The following is a 23880-nucleotide window of genomic DNA, read 5'->3' as shown; positions in this document are numbered from 1 at the left end:
TAACACTCCCACAATTGCACTGACATGCCAGCCCGCATAGTGAGGGAACACACACTCAATCCCCAGAGCCCAATATAGAGCCCATTACTCTGGAATGCCACGCTGCCGTCCTCTAAACACCAGATATCACCGGGCCGGACGGTGTGAGTCACACACACCCACATGATTGCCTGAGTTCCCCGTGCGGCTGCAGCGGCTGTATGTTTAAGGGCAGAGTGAGTCACAAACGGCCGAGATTACTCTGACATTAAATCCCACAGCTTGTCTAAATACATCTCTATTATTCCCACTGAGCTCTCTCATTCACTGTTTGCAGTGGAGTGATTCATGCAGTCACAACATGTGACCCAAAGAGTGCCGTTGCCATGAGTTGGAAAACATGCATTTACACGAGGGGGGTGTTGCCCTCTGAAATAGACGGCCGGTTGCCAGTCTGCAAAAAAAAAAAAAAACTCCTATAATTTCTGCTGAGATTACAAATTAAGAGCTAAAAAAATAGGGATGTGTGACATCACCGAGTTGCACTTCCTTGGAAACGTGCTGAGACAGTTCCATGAGAGTGAGTCACTTTCGCATCGATTGGGTAGATCAAAACGTCTAATTCTGACGTAATAACACTGATAAGACGCTAATTCTCATCACATTCAGCGCGGATCATCGGAACAGATCTCAGGATTCTTCCGGCAGGATTTACTTCTTTAAACTCTTGTGTCAGAAGGAGGAAGCCCTGCTGGTTTCCTCTCACGTTTCAAACCAGCACGTTCCACGCGCTCCTCCAGCCCAGAGTCAGAAAATGAAACGATTTACTCTCAACAGAGGGTGAAACTGGAAGTCAGACGGCTCAGCGGGCCCGTAGAGCACCTGCACAGGTGAGCATCGCGAACCGGCCGCAGTAGCAGCCTCCATGGGGACGCTGGTCATGCCTCCTACCGTCTAAGACACCAGAACACCTCAACCGCATCCTAGCCACTTACTCAAGCACATAAAAATACCAGATTCAGCAGCCATCTTGAGATGCTGACTGGTGCGGACTGGAACAGGATGAACATGCGGGGCTGCCTGTGTTGTTGAGAGGATTTCCAGTTTATAGAAATGATCATAACTGCACTTTTAATGGTAGCCAAGACATCAAAGCTGGTTGAGCTGATTTGCTTTCATGTGTTCGCAGTCGCTCTGTGACACCATTTAAATGGCATTTGATGACAAATTATAAACCATTTTCCCGTTCACATGAGAATAAAATTCTTCTTCGATGAAATTCTCAAAGCTATTTACGCCGGTAAGATGTGACGGAAGGGTTTTATATTTGTCCGAATTCTTCTCCGTTTGACTTAATTTATATGTTTTAATGAGTTCAAAAATTTTCTAGGCAGGTACTCACGAAGGCCATAACATTTTTGCTTTTAACTGCCCTAATACGATTTATCGGGACCTATTGACAAATTTAATTAAATTCAGTGTTTCCGTTTATTCAGTTTCCTCATAAACTGATGCCATTCATCGGAGAGAAATAAACAAATTATATTTGTGACATAGCTGAACCTGATGTGGAACCCTTGAAACAGGAAACATTGAGGAAAAGTAATTCATTTATAAGAGGAAAAAAAAAGGGCAAAAAATAAATATATTCTTGACAGAAGCCCAGTGTATGATTAAAGGACGGCCATCAGGCTTCCTGAAGAGGAGCAGCTATTCTGGAATATAATCACTACTTGAACGAGGATGGAAAATCTCACATTTAAACTCTCCACGTGGGATTAAATTCGCTGAGAAGCACACGTAAGAGCCACTGAGACAAAAATGTCCCCTGCAAAAGGGCCGCAGATTGTATCACCGGGGTGATTTGCGCCCTTTATGGCCTTTACTTCCTTCTGCTCAGGCCACAGGGGTGTTTTCTGATTCTCTACTATAATTGTGAATCATGCTGTGGTGCAAACAAGCTCTCAAAGGGACCGGTCTGCCTGCTATCAGTCTTCCTCCTCACAAACCACACGTGCAAATTGCTCCGGCCTTAAGAGCTGGCATTGTCATGCCTCGCCATCCGTGCGTCGTTATTTAGAAAACGCAGCACACCGTGGGAGTTCGGGTTGTAAAGTGTTGATGGATTTGGCGAGTGCTTCCACTGTTATGAGATTAGAGTGGATTAACATATATTTGAATATGCATGACAGTGTTTTTAACTGCGAAATGTAAAAATGTTTCTGTGCCTGATTCTTTTGGAGAGCGTCGCTTTGACTCTCCGTCCTTCCTGCCATCAAACAGATGTCAGAGCGCCGTTTGTTTCCACTTATTCACACGTGTCCGGTAAAACCATGAAGCAGTGCAGGAACTTGTTGAGGATGTTAAGTGGCGGTGACATCAGACGATGATGCTACATGCTCAGAACCCCCCCCCCCCCCCCGCAGCATGAAAAGCAAACGCAAAAGAGACTCACAGCAGCTAATTTTTGGGTTAGCTTTGTGCTAACAAATGTGGATGAATAATTCAGCCGTGCACTCTGTCAGACCCTTCAAATGTTATCAGAGCAAATGGATCAAATTGTGATGGTGAAACGTTTCACCAGGGTCATGTGACGCCCAAAATTAATTCAGCCACATATTTCACAGTCTAGGTTCCTGTTAGTCTCCCGCAACCGACCACAGGGGGTGCTAGTGTGTACATATCAGCTCCCCACCCACAAACAGCACAAACGGAGCCGGAGGAAACATGGGAATCGAACCAGCGTGATGGCGGGCAGCACGATAGGACACTGCAGCACCTTGACGTCCTCGGCTACTGATTTGATAAATTTTTGGCTTTTATCAGATAAATGAAGACAGGGACACAGGATTAAACTGGGAACATTCACTTTTCACTCCATGAGCCCTTTAAGAAAGAAGCAGCAGTTTTTTTGTCTTGTGAAGTTTCACGTTGTCGTCTTAACAACACACTGGAACGCTCCATTTTCAGGGTTTCTGATTTTCCCTCCTTCCCATCTAACTGTGGTCAGTTCTTCCACTAGCTTTTGTTTCTCCCTGCATGAGAGTCAGTCAAACAGGATGTGGAATGCTGCTTGCCGGGTGGAGGATTCCCCTCGGAATGAGGAGGAAGGGGGCGGTGGTGGTGGTGGTGGTGGGGACTTGGATTCCAAGTCTGGTCGACAGTGGGAAGGAAGGGGTCACGTTCCTGTTTGTTCGCATTATGGGATGGCAGCCGGGTGGAGATGTGGATGGGGGTGGGTTATGCAGGGTCCTCTGGGGTCATTCAGTCCTATCATCACATTCACAGCTGCTGGGGTTGGGCTGAGTGGGAGGAATAGAGTAGGGAAAGAGAGAAATCTCCCATGATGTACACGCTTCAAGCACGCTGGACGGGAAAAAAGGTGGATCCTGCTGCAAATGACAGAGTGAAGTCAGAATAACTTGATACTGACAAAAGCTTCTGTAACGAACCGGGAGGTGGGAACCAGAACCACCACCAGATTAAGAGATTTTACTGCACATATCACACACGAAACTGAATTCCCAGCCGAGACGAAGATCCCTGTGTGTTTAGTGGAGAGATGCACCGAGGCAGAGAGGACTCCCCGAGGAGCAGCGTTCATGTGCTCGTTGTGGTTTTGGTGTTGAAGATTAATTAAATTTTTGATGTCACTGCCCTTTTTATTGGGACTCGAGGAATTATTTGCTTGAATGAAGAGAGGCATTTGGAAAAACCCTGATGTATTTTGGTTGAAGCTGATGATGTCATGATATCACAGATAGTTTTGCTTGGGTGAGATTAACGGAGACGTCTGGCGGCGAACAAAGTCTTCACAATAATCTTTAAAAGCCTCAGTAACCTTACAAAAGTTTTATTCTTTAATCTGTAACTGAACGCCTTCATTTGTCAAGTGACCATCCTGATTATTACTACTATATTTATTATGTTCTCAGGTTCCCTGGGGACTGGATATACGCAGCACATTTAAAGATACTATGTGTAAAATTTGGTCTATTGAATTCACTCATATGTTCCACCTCAAAAAGCACAATGCTGTTTTTTTTTTTTTAAAGTAATTCACATCTGGGTCCAAACATTTGGAATTTAAAATCATCATTTAAAAAAAACCAAACCAACAATTAACAGGGTAAGAATACAAACTGCCAAACTACTGAAGCTAGTCATGGTAACAATATCTTATAATCCTGATTAATGAGCCAGCCTTCAGTTTGTGTTATAGCTAATTTAGATGAGTTTGAACCGAGACCATATATGCAAGAAAATAAATAAAACCAAACATTGCAACACAGTTTGAAAAGTTTTTCTTTCGGTCGCTCCACTAAAGATCCATTTAGTTTTGTCAAAATAAAGTCAACTACATAAATTAGCCTCGAGGCAACCTTACGCCTACATCCGTTCGTGATGGACAAACGGCAGACTGGACGCCATACTGAAATGGTATCATGAAACAGGCGCTATCTGGCTAGCAAGCTAGCAGGTTAGCATGCTGACGTAAGCAGCACTTTCTGGCCGGACAGAACAGCCGCACTCCCAGATGTGCACAGGCTGGCCAATCACTGCTTGTAGCTTCAATTGGGACCCAAGCATGAAGAGTCCTCCTTGGCGGAGGGATACGCTCTTTTTGGTAATGTGGCTGTCCGGCATGAATGAATGAATGAGTCCAAGAAAAGAAGCATAGACGCTCAGCCAAACTTCTCTGAATAAACACGGTTTAAAATAAGACCCAGCAGTCTGAGAGCTCAGTCTCTGCAGACTGAATGGCTTCCCAACGACAAAGAACGGAGGCTGCAATAATAAAAGATCGCTGCTCAAATTAGTTCTTTTCAACTCGGAGCATCAATGAATCCTGTTTCTTAAGTTCCAGTCTTGACTGGACGCATTTGTAGAGCAGAATCACACCCTGCAGCAGAGTGAAAAATCTTCATGTCAGATTTCTTTGTCCTTTCAACAAACTAAGAAAGCAGGGGACATTTGTTACAGACATGTCTGTTAAAACAGCATGAAATGCAATAAAGAAATTGAAATATGTTGAAAGAAATTGATGCTGAGATAATACTGCGTTTTTTTAAGAGCTGCCAAGGAAAGAAAAAAAAATCTTCCCACTCTCTCCAGCATCCCCACACTGCTGCCATGTTCTCAGCTCCAAACCTTCCTTTCCACTCCCTGTTTTTCCTATCAATTTATGTGTCCTCTGCATTTCCCATTTCAGGGGATACGGCGGTTTCCTTCCTCTCGTGAACAACAGGATGTGCGCTACTTGGGCCGTACGTGCAAGTGTTTGTAAGCTGTGAATCATTTTTAGCTCGCTGCGGTGACGACGACTCCATTTCCATTCTCCTGCTGTTTAAACAGACATGCTTACATTCTAATCACAAAAACTACAAAAGGGGGGAAAAAAAGAAAGAAGACGAAGCAGCATATATTTTAAAAGCATTCCCGTGTGAGTGATGAAGCCGCGGTATAGCACGAAGCGGGCCATTATGGAGAAATAGTCCTTTTCGTACATTACCGGGATTAACAGAGACTGCACACGTCTCGTTCATATGGTTCAGCTGTAAACTCCCAAGGTGCAGTTTAGTCATTTTCAAACTGGCGCCTCGTCTTTTTCCTGCCTTGTCAGGTTGGGATTCTGATGATTCGACTCATTAATCCAAGGCGCTCTCTAAGTGCACGGCCGATAATGGAGATGAGGGAGCAAATTGAGCCTGTCTTTGAAAACTGGGGCCCTGCGCTGTGGAAATGATGTGCGATCCGCTTCATTACGGTGCAACATGCACTTAACCGGTGTTATTACGAGGGTCCAGTGTTTAATATGATGAGAGAAACGTCGAGAAGGGATAATAGAGGGACAGCAGCCGTGCCAGTTTTTTTCTTTCAGTGTCAAGATAAGGAAAAAAACAAAACAAAACCTCAATAACAGTGCAAATTTTCGGATTGTGATGATAATTGTTTTTATTTCTTGTTGTCAGTCACATTCTTAAACGCCTGGGCTGATATCTCACATATATCTCACTTTAAAGCAAAGCTGCTTTCTTGTTTCACCGCGGATCAGCGTTCAATTTATCTCACTGCCTCACTACAACTCAGCCGGGGTGATAAATCTTCAGAGCCGCAGCCGCGCTAAAACAACCGGCCTCAGCGCTCCCTGATAACAGCTACGCTCCCTCTAAACTGAAATCAATACTTTATCTTTTACATTTTTTTTTTTTTTTTTTTACATCTTGCACATTTGGTTGATGCAATCATGGGGGATGGATGGTTCGGAGATGCTGAATCCTTTAACTTTACCTTATTTCACCTAGAAAAGTCACTCATGGACTATAAACCTGGTGCTGGAATGAAGAAAAAAAAAAAAGGCAACAAGTTTTTTTTTTTTCCTTTTTTTTTTGTCCCAAAACTTTCAGGTTTTACGGTAACAAAGAGGCGAGATCTGTTAGTGGCCTTTAATTAATCCTGAATTATTCCAGGAAATATCTGAGGACTCGGCCTGTCACTGAGCCGAGGCTGTGCTCAGATGTGTGGAGGGACCCTGGCATCGCACCCGGACAACTGAGAACTGCTGGCACCCTCAGACAGGCAGCTGACATGTACAGGTGAAGTACTAGTACACAAGGGGAAACCAGACAGTGTGAGGTTTACTCCTCCAGGACCGTCTCCATCCCCTCAGTCTCAAGAGAGAGAGGGAGAGACAGCGGGTCCACTCTTCTGGACGCCCTGGTTAGAGGAAGACAGGTCAGGTAGTATCAGTGCTGTTGGGCAGTAGTAGAAGAAGCACACAGTACTTTTTACTTGAGTAAATATAAAAATGCCCACATTAAATCGTACTCTGATCAAGGTTAACATCTCCATTCAAAAATCTGTTAAGTAGAGAAGTCTGTGACAGTCGAGTTTTTCCTAAGTATTAAAAGTAAAAGTACACACTCTACAAGATATTTGTGTATTCTGGTGTGTGGGAGTGTTCAGGTCTTGAACTACTGAGATCTAAAGCTGTGTTGAAGTTGTGTTTGTTCCAGTTGCGCAAAATATAAAAGAACATCGTCCTGGAGTACAAAGTCCCTTAAAATGCAAATACTAATTGAAGTATAGATACTTCAACACTGCTTTTACATAAATACTTACTGTTACTTCCCATTGCTGGTTGTACGTGAAGCTGAGCAGCCACACGGGAGAGTCCGTCACTGGGCTCGACGGGTACTGCATTTAAGATGCGTTACCGTGATTTGATATTCAAGAGCATCTCCAGAAAACTTCTGAAATATTAAAAATGAAGAGATGCAGACGAGTTCTGCTTCCAGCACCTGGTTGGGAGCCAGTAAACTGAGCTACGTACCGAATATCGTGTGTTTGCTAGAAGACGGCCTCACAGACGTCGCGCTCAAACATTCTGCATGTTTCGAGAAAGACCAGAAAAGACCAAAGGTCTCACGTAACGTGAAAAAAACCACAAAAATCCAGGGAGTTTTCCCGAATTTTGCCCGTTCCGGCAACCTTTTCTGATTCAGTGCTTCAAAGAAAACACTTGGGTTTGGTGACCTCGCAGGCTCAAACCTCAGGATGCGTTTGTTTGCAGACGGGTGGAAAGAGAGGACGTGATTCCGACTACATTGCAGTTGATGAGTGTGAGACGGCGAGACGGGAGGCTCGGCAGCTTGACCCCCCCCCACAGGAGTAACCAGATCACTCATACTTAGGCTACAGGGCGAACCAGCACGGTTCTGTTCAGACTGACTTTAAAGCTGCTCTTGATCGTCACATTGGCTCTTGAAGGAATCTAACTTGTGACCCTCCGGCTCTTGGCTGGTCCCTCTAACCGCTTGGCTGGCCGACCGCGCTGTCGTGTCTTCTGCAGGGGGTTTAGTATTCAGCACTGAATGTTCTCTTCAGTGGACCAAACCAGAGAAATTCACCGCATTGATACACTTCACACTTTATTGGTCAAGGTAAAATGGAGGCTTGTGTTTCCACAGCGAAGCCGGTCATGAGATGCAGATGACTCATAGTCAGCTGGGACTCGACCCTCCTGAGCATGACTCCAGCTAAACGGTCCCAGCATGAGCAGGGCAGGTAAACAGGCGCAGGGAGGAGTGAGCGCACTCATGCATGCATTCACAGGTAAATATCTCTTTGACAGGCGCATGTTTGCACAAACACACACACACACACACACACACACACACACCTGCACCTCAGCACTGAGGGGCTGACAGCAGCTGCAAACATGGCCAACAGGCAGAGCCGGTAGAGAGGCTGGAAAAACGCTAATCTTTATGTTTTCAAGGTTAAATTTTAAATACATTCCATTTCCCGTTTAACGTCTCATCCATTCAATCCCTCACTTAACCCGAAAAACTTTTCATACTTAAAATGATCCCGTTGTCTCAAAACCTGGATGCTTTAAGTCATCGGGGTATTAAAAAAGAAAAACACAATAAAAGATTATGTAAAGCTGGTAAAATAGATCAAAACAATTCACACGTAACTAGACAAGAGAAGGAATTCTGTAAACATTAATTATCACTGCATTTAAAGTCAAAAAATAGGGGACAGCAACAGTACTGAGTCTGGAATTTCTGGTTTAGGTGCCTTGAACGTGCCTGAATTTACTTGATAAAATCCCCACAATGTATCAAATAATTCTTGAGATGAATTTTTGACATGTTTTTTCTGTCCACACTAAAAGTAACTAAAATAAAGTGTTGCGAATTCAAGAAACTACCTTCACTAATGTATTGAGTGCCATCTAGTGGTCATAACATTTATGATTCATCAACATAAATGCGAAATACCAGTTTAACATGAGGAGACATCGTAGTGTAAGAATCGGACACGTAGCCGGAACTACTTTCCTGACTGGGCGCAGTGATTTGACGCAGCACCTCCAAAGCTCCACTGGAACTTGGGTCAACAGAACCAAACGTTTGTTGAGGACTAGAAGAGCGACTGCTGCTACCGATCATGAGGAAGAGGAGGACTCCTGCTGGACACACCAGCATCCTGGACCTGAGCTAGCTGATGCTAACACTTCCACCCACTACCAGCCATTGTGCTAAGCTAACTGGCCTGGACCTGAGCTAGCTGATGCTATCACATCCCACTCACTACCGGCCATTATGCTAAGCTAACTGGCGTGTATCTTCTTGTCTGACTCTGTGGAAGACGGACGATAGAGAGTATTTGCGCTCCTTTCAGAACACAGCTATCTTCCATCTTTTGACGTAAGTGCAACACTCATGTTTCTCTCATGGTTTTTGTGATGTTGGCTGGTAAATCAATCGTCCTCAGAGACGCAGACTCGCTGCTCAACCATTTGAAAAGGTCGTGGCTACCACAGGACACATGCAGCTCACCCTCCGAGCAGCCAACAGCTACTTTTTAACAAAACAGTCATGCTGGGCTGCCAGATGACATCACACAGTAATTAGCACATCAATACGTTGGTTACACTCTTGTTTTTCCCAAGCTGGCAGCAGACGGGGGCTGAGTGAAGCGTTGCAGTGGATGAATAAAAGCCGTTTCATCAGTAAATCATCATCAGATACTTTGGGAGTCGTGGTGGTGTCACCTCTCGCAGTAAAGAAATTATGTCAGCAGGAAACTTAGCAACTCTACACACTGTTACGTCACTTAAAAGCTCCTCATACATGCCCAGCCGCACATTACCGCCCCCCCCCCCCACACACACACACACACACACACTTATCTCTCTCCAGCATTCATTTCCTCTGCAGCTCTGTGGGATCGCTGCTGTATTGCTCCCCCGGGATGGTAAAACCCAAAGTGCAACTCTCCAACAAACGGTTAACACACTGTTTCTCGGGTCATATGAACCTGGCCCCCGTCCCAGAGGAACCGATGACGTGTTCCTCGGATGGAACCAAGTAGGACCATGACTCATCTCCAGATGAGAGGATTCTGTTCTCAGCGTTCACGCCGCTCTGGACGGTTCGGGCCTTCTTGTGTACGACTCAAGTTGATGAGAGCTCTGATGAGCGAGTCGAGATGCGCTGCCTGCGTGAGGGTGCTTTGCATATTTCTACAAAATATTCAAAATTGCTCCCATAAAATATTCTGGTGAGCAGCTTCTTGCCGCAAGTATTTACATAGTGTTGCGATCCTTGTGTCGAAATCCCTTTTATTTGTGGTTAATTATTAATTCTGCCAGGGCGGTAACATGATCGGGGCTGTTTGTCTGTCAGCAGGCACATAAATGTAGCGAAAAAAATTGCATTTTTCAGTATTGAGTTTGGCTCATGTTGCCTCGCAGCTCTCCTCTAATTTATCATGTATTTTCATAACTTAAACCTGGAGTATTTTTTACGAATTTGCCTCCAAGGCATGTTTTGGTTTCCATCCCTTGTGGATGGACGGATGTCACCACGTCTCTTTCCGTCTCAGTCCTCCTTCCCCTCCTCGTCCCTGTGAACGCTGGTGGATCAGCAGAGTTCGTGGCCACGCTGACATGTACTTAACTATCAGATTTCACCTGCTGATAGTTTCCCCCTCGACGCTAAACAGATGTGCCGGGTGTTACTAGCTTGTAACCTGCTATTAGGACGCCTCGCGGTGGAGAGATCAGTCCTGTCGCCTCTGGTTGTGGAGAAAAAAATCAAACCAGTTCTCCCCCAGTGAGTCAGGCTCAATGAGGCCCAAAGCCTGTAGGGATACAAGTGCTATGTTATACCAGGTTATCAGTCTGGTTAAACTTTGAATGCTGGTTTTGTTAGCTGTTATTTGTCAGGCAGCCATGTAAACATCACTTACGATATCAAGCGGCCATCCGAGTCCCCTCAAATCTGCCACAGAAGCCCACAACTGCTCCCTTAAAAGGTCCCACTAAGTTTTTCCCAGTTTCAGAGTTCATTGTCATTAAGCTCTTGGAAAAAATCCCAAATATGCGACAAATTATCTGCAAGGCAATATTTTTACACCGTAAACAATTCATACATTTAATGACTCAATCTGCACCGAGGGGCGGGGCCTAATTTTGCCTGTGATTACATTGCTTTCTCAGATTTTGTTCTTTCGTTACGCGAAACACACACGCAATACGTTTCCGGAGATTTTAACAAAGTTGCTCTAAAACGGTGATAAATCACACAGCAGCGTAACTTGTTTGACTCCCATAATTGAGTTTATTCACATTGATCACTAATAACGGTGGTTGCGAATTGCGTTCGTGTATCATCATGTGTTCAGTTGGCTTTTGGTCGTCTTGTCTACTGCTGAACTCAATTATTCCTCTCAAGTAAAGCAGCAAAGTAGCCTTAAGAAGCTTCAACGAAAAACTGAGCCGTTCTTGTTCACTTTGCAGGGTTTATTCTGGTCATGGCAGCTAACGTTTCGCTAACGTTTTATTGTCTTAGAAGCGGGAAAAAAAAGATAAATAAACCCCGAACAAAATCCCTTTAAAGAGCAGCATTCAGCCGGAGCCGATTTAAAACCAGCAGCATTCCTGTCATATGTCTGCTGCTCTAAACGCTGCTACGACTAACGGAGGTCTTATGATTCTGATTCATCTCGTGTGCATAAAAACCCAAGATCACTAGGACATGTGATGTAAGGAAGCAATTACATGCTGCTTGTTTTGCTGCACAGCTTCTCAGACTGTTGCTCACTGCACTGGCTCTGCCCGCACACACGCCGCTGTCCCCCTTCCTCCGTATATCTGTGCATTTCCACTGCAGTCCGGTGCCAACGACTGGAAAAAATGTTAACAAATTAAACTCCCGAGATCCGAACGTCGGTCCCGCCAGAAGACCTGCGTTTGCTGAGCCATCAGTCAAACTTGTGACGTGCTCAGCTTCTAAAGGTCTGCTGCCTGACCTCCCCGTCCAAGCGGCAGCAACAAAGCCTTTTGCCTAATTGCACATTTCTAATCAAGCACCAGACGCTGTTTGCAAATTAAGAACTGGCCATTAACTACCCTGCTTGGACTCAGAGAGTGAGGGACCAGTCATAGCTTTGACTCCTCGTGTAGGATTTACACACTGTGAGTTGTTTGAAGGAGGCAAAGCCTGGAAAGACGCTCTTAACTTTCAGCTTAACGTGAAACAGAAATATCAGTAAGTAAGTAATATAAGTAAGATGAATGTGGGACGGGGAGATGACGAGTGGTGCGGGGATTAAAGATGAGGTCTTGTTTGCTGTGGGAACAATAACAATCTCTTTTGAAAATTAAATAAATAGGATTAATATAAAATGATGCCTAATGTGTTGAAGAATGCATGTGTCTGCTCTCATAATCTGACTTGCCGAGCTCAGTAAATACAGAGTGACTCCAATTAATTAATCACATGTGCCAAACAAACAAAGCAATCACATGTGCAGCGTGCAGAACATGAGCTGAACAAACAAACGGGAGCGAGGTAATGCTGCTTATCAGCGCCGTGTTCCTGCTCATTATATTGTTGCTATGGATTCATCCTGTCACAGACCAGCATCCCACGTGCATCGCCACCGGCATCAGTGCCTGCTTCATGGCAACGCCGCCGCATCCCTGCCGTTGTGTGACTCACGCTGTCGTCGTATCAGAGCCCCTTCCACCGCCGAGTGGCGTCACATGACATTCCGTGGATGGTTTCTTTACGTGGAGCTGTTAAATAGCAGGTCTGCTCATGTTGTGGTCGGGAGCACGTCAAGTCCTGCTTGAGCACGACTGTATGAATGTTTTTACTCCTCAGTACCCCTAGAATATTTTGAGCCCCAGTCCATCCATCCATCCATCCATCCATCCTCCTCCTCCCCTGCCCAACTAAATTGCCCCTGAATGTGCCTGTCGTAGCAACCCAGGCCCCCTGGACAACCACAACCTCCCTCTGCTTCCTGGAGCTTCTTCTTTGCTTGTTCTCTGACCCGGATCTACCGCTTTCTGTCACAAGGTGTGCAAGAGCACGCTCGCACGCATGAGAGCGAGAACACATCGTTAGCAGTTAAAGAGAGACACTCGATGCTTCAGTGTTAGCGCCTTGTCTGTACCTACACTCATCCGGACTTTCCTTTCATTCCCTGGGGGAACATCCGGGACCTCTGATGGGTTTGTGAAGCTTCTCCCTCCCTGTGTTTTTTGGCCTCGTATTTGCCTCCAAATACGCTGAAATAAACAGAGCTTTTTAAATCGAACGTACACACGCGTGTCTGGACATGGGCGATTTCCGCCTGAATTGGCTGCGTTCTGTCAATAACCTCGACAAATAGCACGTTGCAGCTTTGAAAGCGGCTGCAGGCGCTGGCGTACGGCGGCGGCCGGTCCCCGCTGCTTTATCAGGTCAACAGTGACTCATCAATGCTCTTCCCCTCTCTTGGGCCTGCCTATCATCTCTGTAACAACAGGGACGTGTCCGCGTACTGTCTGTCCCTGAACTCCACAGACTCATGACAAAATGTGATGCTGCTGAGGGCTGCAAATGTGCCCACAGCTGAGATCTAAACAAAAGAGGCTCCGTTGTGGAGGCGCTCGACCGGGCCGGTGGCTAAAACAATGCCTCTCTGTTCCAAATATGTTGTTTGTCACATCGCCTGCCTTTAACTCGTCAATGCCGCCGTTGTTCCACTTGACTTCAACTTTATCCCACATCTTATGCAACGGGATGCATCTCCAGACCGCCTGTATGTTACAGTAGGCGTCGGGCGATCTTAGTCACACTGTTTTGACTGAGATTAAATATTCTCCCCTGACAACTGATAGACAACACAAATTCAAATTAATCAAAGCGGCGTTGAACGTGGCTTGAAGACGAGTAGTTAACTCCTCTTTTGACAAAATTAAATCCTCGTACACCCCCGATTTCCAAAGCCATGCAATTATGAACTATCAGATTTTTCTCCCCCAAAAGCGGATATGACATTTTACAAATGCAGATTTTACGTTAGCATCATAATGAAGCATGGAGCGGGCCACATATCACGGACATAAATCACCTCATATATCAACATGTAGGCCTATTAGCTCTGATTAATATTCATGTTCCCGGGATCCGGGCTGAATGGATGTAGGATGGCGGTGATTACGGCGCAGCAGTGATTATCTGTATCCAGGCGAGGGGAAGGAGGAAATACGCTCCTGGAGCTGCGCCAGTGTGTATTTTTACCACGTCACTCTAGAGCTGTGAGGATAGATGAGAATCTGATATCAGAGGCTCGCACCGCGGGTGGTCCTTGCTCGCTCCATACCCCTTTTTTTTCCTGCTTCAGGAGACAAAACATCAGCGGTTTTGTTTCTATTCACACTCCCAAAAAATGACAATAATCCAAATTTGATAAATGTTTTCTGAACAGCTTCATCTGGTTTCAGAGTTTAGTACGTAGGAGCAGCAGATGGATGTACAGCTGGCGCTATTTGAAATACATGTCTGGAATCTGGGTTTTTACATACAGCTAGTTAGCTAGCTTAGCTGCTAACTAGCTAAACAACCACACTAACCTCCCAAAATACACTCAGTAATAATAAACGTGTCATGACAAGCAGCAGAGCACGCGTTTCTGTCATGGCTGCACATTTGGAGTAACAATGCAGGTGAAGTCTCATGGTGTGTGGCGCTCCGACTGAACGGAGGGGAAACGGTGGCGCCCAACTTCAGTTCCGTGGCTGTCCTTCGTCTTCCTGACGAGCTGGAAACGTGCACCACACGACGACTGGCCGTCTTTACAAATCAGACACGACCTCTAAAGAAGGCGCCTACACGAGGTTGCTCTCACATTATTTGGACTCCAGAATGCAGGAAGAGCCAGCAACGGTAAAACTGTCTTGGGCTCAGATAAAAGTGTGGGGAGGATCTGGATCTCGCCGAATGACGCGCTCGAGGGTGAACGCGTTTGTTCTCTGTTAGCTTGAAGCTAAATGTACACATGGCTGGCTCTTCCTGCATTCTGGAGACACCAAGAAGTAACACAGGAGGGGAAAAACACCTTTGTGTGAGTACTTGAAGGCAAAACACGCTGTTTAAATGGTAAATGGACTCAATTTTATGAAGCGCTGTTCTACCTTCGCGGCACTCAAAGCGCCTTATTTAAGATGAAGTGTTCCTCTAAAGTCTGAATATTAAAGCATCTTATACTGACGATTGTCTTGGTTTGTTTGTTATTGGAATAAAAGTATTCATAACAATAAATGTTGCTGCTGGTGTAAAAATAGACGTGATTTTTTGTAATTACAGCCACAGGTGGTAAAGTTCACAACACACACACACACACACACACATGAGCCGCGCTGCTGCTACAACAGCAACCTGCGCAGCGACCTGAGAGCAGGGACCTCTCCAGCGACTCCCAGCTCGCCGGCTAGGTGAGCTGCTTCCGCCGTCAGACGGAGGCGGCTGGTCACCGTCCTCCACCTCTGGAAGCTCGTGGAAAAACAAACACCAACTTCATCAGACTCTCTATTTCACCGGTCAGCCTTGCGCTGCTGCCGCCGCCGCTGCTCCGGAGAGGAGCAGCACCGGGAGGCGTGCGCGCGCACACACACACACACACACACACACACACACACACATATATTCATACATACTCACACACTCACACACGTCCGAGCTCCACTTCCTCGTTGTGCTGCGAGAGCGGTGCGCTTATATAGCGCTCTAAAAATAGCGCCGGCGTCGCCCAATGGGAGCCGCAGACGCCGCGGACGGCGCACCAACCCGGGCTGACAGGACGAGTCGGCTCCGGCTCGGAATTGGCCGGAGGGGCTGTGGTAGGCGGGCGGTCGCATCCTGCCAGCTGATTGGCTGACGTGCTGAAACGTAACGTAATCACACGGGGGTGGGCTTGCCTGTAATTTTGAATCGGGGGGGAAGTTTACAGTGCGCTGACGGACTTTTGGAGAGTTCAGTGCGGTGCGCTCTCGGTGCGTCTCACACACTCGCAGCCTCCGACTCCCGCACGCACGCTACATGCTCAAACAGCCGCGGCCCCTGCGCGTCTCTCTCTCCCTCCTCTCCGCAAAGCTCGACTCCGGCTTCTGTACTCGCGGCTGCGTCCCGGGGGTGAGATGGACGTCATCCCGATGTGTAGCATCTTCCAGGAGCTCCAGATTGTGCACGACACCGGATACTTTTCAGCTTTGCCTTCTCTGGAAGAGTACTGGCAGCAGGTGAGGAGCCTCCCTCCTTCCTTCCTCCCTCCCTCCCTCCTTCCTTCCTTCCTTCCCCTCTTCATTCCTTCATCCACACGCACGCAGCTTGACCCCCGCAGCTCTTACGGGATTGTTTGACACAAGTTCCAAATGTGCGCCGTGTTCCGCTGACAGCTGGACGCGCAGACTAACAGCAGACCCGCGGCTTTATCGAGAGCGGCGGCGGCTGAGGTCCCTGTGACAGTGGCACCGGACCGGCGGAGACTTTCAGACGTGCGTGGAACCGTCGCTCTCATTCTGCCAGTGTTACGCAGCTTTCCGCCTGACTTTTTTTTTTTTTTTTAATTTTTCTGCTGCGTGTTTTGCGGGATCACGGTTGACTGGTGCAAATGTGGTTTGCGGGGTTTATGTCTTCGGGGCTGATCAGCTTGTGATTAATGAAAGAAAAAAACTAAGAAAAGAAAAACGTGCAGTGTTGCGGATTCAGCGGCTGCACGGCGCGGATCTCCTCTCCTTCCGTCCTCTCTCTCTCTCTCTCTCTCTCTCTCTCTGACAAGCACGCACGCACGGTGGAGTGACAGGCTGACAGAGTGAAAGAGAGAGATTTTTATTCTAATGTGGTGGGACCAAGCGTCCCTTGAATGACAGAAGTTTTTGTGCCAAAAAGAAGTCGAGGAAGACTCTCACTGGGGGGGGGGGGGGGGGGGGGTTGGCTTCTATCTGTTGGTTTGTCAGATTTTCTTTGGGCTCCGGGCCAAGTCGCTCTCTCACAGGCATTTAAAGCTCGCCAGGGTTTTTTTTTATTCCAGCTCTGCTGCTGACAAGCAACATTCACGCAGCTCGAGTTCTGCCTCCTTCCACATGGCGTTCCCGCCTCATCCCAGGGAGCTTCTTCTACCTGTGACATCACTCAGCTCCCATGTCTGTTGTCAGGATGCAGGATGTGATGGTCGTGATGTCACTGAGTTGCTTGGTTCCTCCGAGGTTCCTGAAGGTCTCACTCCAGTGTGACCTCATTGTGTAAAACCTTTCCGCTCTTCCTCATTTTTTAATGTTCGCCACCATCACATTACCCCTCAGGTCTATCCAGTGACCCCCGACCCCCCGCCCCCAGCGCCATTCAGCTCCACCGCTGTGGAATTCAGCCATAAATTCTAATCTGCTCCATTACGGCGCTGCAGAGGCCCGTTAGCAGGCCGCATCAGGCCTGTGCTCGCCGGCTGCGGCGGTTTGAGGAAGTGCTCACTCTCACTTCCTTTTCAGAGAAAATAAACCCACAATCCGCAGCGCAGGATCTTGCAGTATTCATGCCAGGCTTTTTATGGACCCCCATGAACCAGACCTCCCTCCTCGCCGTCCCTGGTGTGCTATGTTATTTCTAGCGATGCCTCTGAATGCATTATTAAATCCACATTATGTTGAATAATTGATAGATTTAAAAGATCTACAAGCACTTCCCTAACCCAGCGGGGGGGCTCTGTAGCATATGTAAATTTCATGACCAGAACCAACACACCTACACACGCACACCCACACACACGCGTGCGCGCTTGCACTCGAGCCGGTGTGCACACACTGCTGGGTGAGAGCACCTTGTTCCTGCACGCTCGCAGAAGGAAATGTGCTGCTTGTAATCTTGCCTGGTTTGGCCTCTGCAGGCACCCGTACTTCTGCATAAGACATTGTGTCTTCCCTCGTTCCTGCAGGCGGGAAGGATAAAAGGCCAGTGGCGTTTCAGTGTCACAGCCTCCTCCTCCTCCTGCCGCCGCTAAGAATACACACTGGTGTTTCTTGTGGAAACAAACACCCCCCCCCCCTTTTTTTAATAGTTTCAGGGACTTTCTGGTTGAAGGTGAAGGGTTGTCTTTCAGGCCTCAGGCTTCCTTGCATTCACTGCTATCTTCCCTCCACACAGACATGCCTGGAGCTGGAGCGCTACCTCCAGAGCGAGCCCTACGTCTCAGCCACCGACCTCAAATTTGAGAGCCAGGAGGACCTGTGGAGCAAGCTGATGCTGGCCTGCGGGGACAAGTCCAACGAGGCCGATCCAAAGATCCCCCACATCAAGGAGGAGGAAGACAATCAGGACAGCCAGCACCTTGACACCGGCGGCTTCAACTCTGACGCCAGCAGCGAGGCCTCGGACAGCTCCGAGGAGCTCTCCCCGACCCTCGACTTCTCCTCCGGCTCTTTGACTGACATTCTGGGCGACAGCAGCGAAGACCTGGGCTCCACCATCATCAGCACGCCGCCATCCTCACCCGAACTGGGCAAGGAGAGCTCTGTCGCCCAGGTGTGGAGTGGGATACAGACTGTGCTGCACTCACCTGGGAAAATAAGGACTGGGGGCTTGGAGAGAAACCTGGAGAGGTCGGGGCTGACCAGCGGGGAGGCGTCACCTGACGGGAGGAGGCGCGTGCATAGGTGTCACTTCAACGGATGCAGGAAGGTGTACACCAAGAGCTCGCACCTCAAAGCGCACCAGCGCACGCACACAGGTAAAGACCCTCCACGCCACGCACCTGCCAACAAGTAAAAAAAACCTCCAGGAAATGCAAATTGAAAATGATTTGCTGCTCAATGATCTGAAAAGGCGAGCACATAGTTTGAATAGTTAGTCTGAAGGAATGCCCTCAACTATGACCTAATTCACACCCTGAAGCGTGACATCACGTGGGGGGGGGGGGTGGCGGAGGCGGAGGAGGATGTGGATCCTGAAAACAAATCAGCAGTTCTCACATTTCACCATGAGAAAGCTCCCAGCCACTGTCCAGAAGGAGGAAAAAAAGAAAGAAAGAAATCTGGGAATGTGACATTTACTGGGTTTTGTCCCGAGTTCAAATGTGAGCCTGGTCACCTTTGACCTCTGCCGAGCTGTTTACAGCTGTGCCGTCCATTAGCAGAGGAAGTCGCATTCCTAGCATCCCTCGCCGACCACGTTAGCTCCACTATTAACGGGCCCTCGGACCATTAGAAGCAGTCTCTATTTTTTTCCCTGCAGCTCACCACCATTACATAAGCTGTCTACCCCAGCAGCTCCTTAACGCCGCATACCGCAGCTCTCCAGACCGCCAGGCACGAGGTTGTTTTTCTCCTCGGCTCCTTACAGTAGCCGGCTCAAGCTGCTTTGCACCTACTTGTACGGGATCATGTTTTCTCTAAAGTCAGCATTGTGTTACCGGGAATTACAAATGCACAGCAGTTGCACTTTTTTCTTAATTTTTTTTTTTAAGTGACATCTAAAGAAATAAAAATGTTTCACAGCGACGTTTTCAACCCGAAGCACAAAATCAGTTCTTGAAATACATCGATATGATCGACGATCATTGTCGTTAAAAATGTAGCACAGTCGAGGGCAGAGACGAGCGCAGCCGCAACAGTCTGGCTACGTCACTGCTCTGGAACTGTAAGGCGACGTTTGGTGACATCACGGCGTCCGTCCATCGGCCAAATCGGCGTTTGTGAAGAAAATCCAAGCAGTTGCATCCTCCAGCGACAGTGTTTCTCTGTTAAAAACAGCTTTTGTAAGTGGCCGGTCGGCTTCAGCGCTGATGATTCACGCCGTGGTCTTTTCCAGGTGAGAAGCCCTACAGGTGTTCGTGGGAAGGCTGTGAGTGGCGTTTCGCGCGAAGCGATGAGCTCACCAGGCACTTCAGGAAGCACACTGGAGCGAAGCCATTCAAATGCAGTCACTGCGACAGGTGAGGTCACCGCAACAGCTCAGCTGATGAGTCAACACACACACACACACACACACACACACACACACACACACACCGGCCTCACTGCTGGAGTCCACGTCTGCTTCAAGTGACCCAGATGGACTGAACTCTGCTCCGTAGCACTCAGTCGATCCGGACTCACATGCACCTCAGGCTGCAGGGGCGCTGAGACCGGATCCCGTACGTCGCTTAGCTGGTTTGGTTTGAGCGAGGCGGTACATAAGTACATCATCAGGCAGACCAGTTGTCAGACATGTCCGACAGCTGTGCGGCGCCACAAAGTTAATAAGAAGACGCATCTAAACAGCAAAAAATGCTAAAAAGCGAACGGAAAGCGACACGTGCTGTTGAGGAATAACAATGCAATTTAAATCAGAAAAACTGATGTTTTTTATCCCGCAGACTCGGAGTTCAAGCAGTAACAGCCGATAGCCTCACTTTCCTGGTCGCTCGATGGCTTGTTAGCTAGCGTCAGGTCTTCCTCCCACGTGAGGTAAACATTAACGTCTCCCTCCCTCTCCTCAGGTGTTTCTCTCGCTCCGACCACCTGGCGCTGCACATGAAGAGGCACATTTAAGTCGGGCCGGTGAGTCGACGGCCCTGAGGGATGATTCGGGTTGATTGTCCTGACCTGTGGGGGATCAGCGAGACCGGTGCGTCCTGGGCGTGTTAACAGGACCGCCGTGGTGTTCCAGTCAGTGGAAAAACATGAAGCAACGCAGGCTATTATTTGCACCATACTTAGTGCCTCCAACACCTCGCTGTGGAGATTGCTCTTGAAAGGCTTTTACGGAGGAGGAGGAGGAGGAGGAAGAGGGGACATTTTTGTTTTGAAGCGGGAAAAAATCTGAGCTGGAGAAGACAGGAAGAGACTCTTCTGTATGGTGTTCGATGCTTTTTTCCTGGAGGATTATGGGACTCCTGCGGGGGTGCCGGTCCTCCAATGACAGTGTGTTTGCCTGTGCGCATGGGAACTGTGAGTGCCTGCGACTGGATGCCTGTGCTGGCTGTACGGAGCGGATGGAGCTTGCATGGTGGAATTGCGAGTGAATGGCGTGGAGCGGGAGGGGTGGGGGTGGGGGTTGTGTGTCTGTTGTCTCCGAGTGAATGCAAGCAGAAAGCGGTTTTGTCTGTGCTGTTTGAGTCTGTTGGCTGTGGAGAGAGAGAGAGAGAGAGAGAGAGAGGCTTGTTTGGTGGAGTTCATGTGCGAAAGGCCGCCCCCTGTTGCCTGGAGGCGGTACTACAGCTCCCTACTCAAACGCGGGAGGTGTTTTGTTTAGTGCAGCTATTATATGTGCAATGTATTATGTAGCCTGTCTGAAAACATACATGCTATAAAGCTCATTTTGTTGTCCATTGTGTAAGCTCTGTATCTTGAAAGAAAAAACAAAAAAACAAAAGAAAAAAAAAACAATGTACACAAACAGTTATTGTCATTATAACAGAAGTTGCATGGGATCCGGGATGTGTTGCTCACCTGTTGGCTTCTAGGAAATTCCATTCAAGAGCAGCTACCTTCATATTTCTCATAGTAATGTACAAACACGTAAGGCGGTCATGTTGTTTTGGATGCTCTTTTGTTGGGGATACCACTGTCGCTCGGCAACTGTCTTGATCACGGGGCTTTTCTTCATTTTCCTTCACTTTTGCTCTTTTGTTCTATCTGTAAATGCACTGTTGACCTTACTGATGCCTTATGTAAGTGGCCTTGTCCTGTTAAATAGATCACTCTCACACACACACACACAAACACACACGGGGGGGTTGCGAATGCAGTTATTGAATAGCTTTATAAAGGCTCTGATCCATACGTTTTATCTTGCGACAGCTCTAAATTCCTAAATAATGATAATAAAAAGATATCAGCTTCATAATGACAGCCATTTTTATAGTTCTGTGCATTCTTTGTTCGATATTTCAGAATTAAATCATGTTCCCTAACAGATCCGAGGTGGAGCACTTCAGTTTCATAAAGTTTTACTACTGTGTAGTAGAGGGCGGCGTGGACACGCCTCCGATGGCGGGAAACATTCTCATGAAAACTAGTTGAGATTAGGACGACGAGCCGTTACTCCAGGCTGGTTTACATCCACTGGCGAGTCCTCTAGACGCCAAAGTGGAGTCTGCATGGAGGTTTTGGTTGGTCTTACCCCGGAATGGGGGTCAGTACCTCTACTCAGTCCTGGTTCCAGCAGCCCTGGTCTGATGGGATGGGGCTGAAACCAGTCCAGCCAGTTCATCTGCTGCAGTCTGGAGGTTTCTGTCTGCCTCTGCCAGTTAACTGAGGCTGACAGCAGACGTTCGTCTGCGCCGACATTAACATTCGTGTGTTTAAGGGTGCGTTCACCGCACGGGCTGGGCTGATTTATCAGATGTACAGAAATAAATCAAGTTAGAATCAAGAGAACGTTTTAGAACAAGAACATTCTTGCTGCCGGAGCGCCGGAGTGGCCGGGGACAGGAACCAACACTCGGCGGCCATCAAATATAACTCGTTGTTCCAAGGCCACGAAAAACAAGTTGCTCCCACAATTTCTAATCACACACAGAAATTCCCAACTTCAAAGATGTGAAACGACTAAACTCAGGTCACAAGTTACAGTTGGTTTGTTCCACGGCTGCAAACCTGGAACTTGAAACTTAGGTTTAGTTGTTTCATTGTTTTTTGGGTTTTTTTTAAGTTTGAAGATCTTGTGGGCTGCAAAAACAACGAGATGGAAGTTTTATCTCGTGGAGGAACGCCTCTCCCTGCAGCCGCGCCGGCGCTCCAGTGTTTGGTCATGAAAGTCGTATTGAAACAGAAGCGGTCGCCGTGGTCCCCGTCACAGGCCGCCTCCCTGCAGGTCAACACCTGGTCACCAACAGTAGAGAACCCAGAAGGCCAATATTCTTTTTTTTACACTGAGAAATGGTGAAAATGCAAAGACGTGTACATTGTAAACGAAGAGAATTTTGTAAGGAAGCTTCTATTTTGAAAGGGTGTGGGACCAAAAACAAAGTGCTGAAAGAGGCTAAAACGGAATTGTAAAATAGACACTCCATTCTCCTTCATTTGCTTCTGTAACACTTTTTTTTTTTTTCTTTTCATTTGATTGGAGAACTTTGCTGCAAATGTGCATTTGAAAGTAGGCATCGATAGCGCGTACACCTGTGGCCTCGTCTGTCAAGAAAATAAAATGGACACTTGTTATGATTTTGCTTTCTGGCGCCTGTTAAGTATTATTCTTTATTTGCCATGTGGTTTCGTTCCAACCGTCAGAGACCCGAGAAGAAGCCCTATCTTTAGCTAGAGAAGCTTTATTGGATTAAACATGGAGATAAAATGTGACGCTCTATTTTTATTTGTTTTATGGCATAACAAATTTTTTCATTTTGAAATTGTTTTGTAAAATAGTTTCTGTATGAATGTATTTTTTATTGGAAAATCGATAAAAAAGAATTTATTGGATCTGAATGTGTTTTTTGGTTTTTATTTCCTCTTGCAGTCAAAACCACGAGTCTCGGTTGAAAGGATCCCTGAAGGGAAAAAAAGACTGTTGCCCCTTGAGAGGTCAAAGGTCAGACCACCGCAGTTTGCACTGTAGTTTTTTTAAAAGTAGAGAGTTCATCAGGTCAATGTTGGTTGTTATTGCTTTTCAATGATCAGCAGTGGCTTTGAAGAAGAGGTTTAACGTGTAGTTTTAATCATTCATGAAGTGTTTAACTGAATATGAGGAAGTGCAGCTCAACTTTATGTCTGGTCTGATGTTACGAAGTCGTAGTTCACCGGAACAAAACAAAACAAAAAAACCATCAGCCGACGATGACATCACACACCAGCCGCAGAAACACCGGCATGGGTCGACCTCCAGCTGCAACTGCACGTGAAGGCTGAGATCATTTCACAGCTGAAAATTATCATCAAAAAATAAATAAATGTGGAATTCTATTTTGTTATGGAGGTTAAAAAAAAAAGAAAGCAGCGAAGGAGCGCGAGGGGAAGACGACGGCAGGCTGACACCAGCCCAGGACGGCTGGCGAAGATCTCAATGAGGTGGAACGACTTCTTTATCGCTTGGGCTGCTTTGACGTCCCCGCTGGTGTTTATGGCTGATCTCATCACCGTGACTG

The 23880-nt window shown here is 47.2% G+C and overlaps 1 protein-coding gene across 1 annotated transcript; it reads left to right on the top strand.

Moving 5' to 3' along the window:
* Positions 1-15754: 15754 nt before the first annotated feature.
* LOC147262098 (Krueppel-like factor 6) lies at positions 15755-23218 on the top strand. Its single transcript, XM_086204486.1, has 4 exons — positions 15755-16066; positions 17964-18546; positions 19626-19749; positions 20296-23218. Exons 1-4 carry the CDS (start codon positions 15965-15967, stop codon positions 20345-20347), a joined length of 861 nt encoding a protein of 286 aa, XP_086060612.1. The 5' UTR covers positions 15755-15964; the 3' UTR covers positions 20348-23218.
* Positions 23219-23880: the final 662 nt, after the last annotated feature.

The sequence above is a fragment of the Aulostomus chinensis genome, chromosome 5 (genome assembly GCF_037954235.1).
Source record: "Aulostomus chinensis isolate RoL2024-O1b breed Wild chromosome 5, RoL_Achi_v1.0, whole genome shotgun sequence".
Taxonomy (NCBI): Eukaryota; Metazoa; Chordata; class Actinopteri; order Syngnathiformes; family Aulostomidae; genus Aulostomus; species Aulostomus chinensis.
Note: the sequence above shows the minus strand (reverse complement) of the source record. Positions and strands in the feature narration are given on the sequence as shown.

Excerpts from the sequence above, each read along its gene's own strand:
- LOC147262098 (XM_086204486.1), top strand. The coding sequence starts at position 15,965 with ATGGACGTCATCCCGATGTGTAGCATCTTCCAGGAGCTCCAGATTGTG. Across the intron at positions 16,067-17,963 it reads TGGAAGAGTACTGGCAGCAG|ACATGCCTGGAGCTGGAGCG; the intron begins GTGAGGAGCCTC and ends CCCTCCACACAG. Across the intron at positions 19,750-20,295 it reads AAATGCAGTCACTGCGACAG|GTGTTTCTCTCGCTCCGACC; the intron begins GTGAGGTCACCG and ends CCCTCTCCTCAG.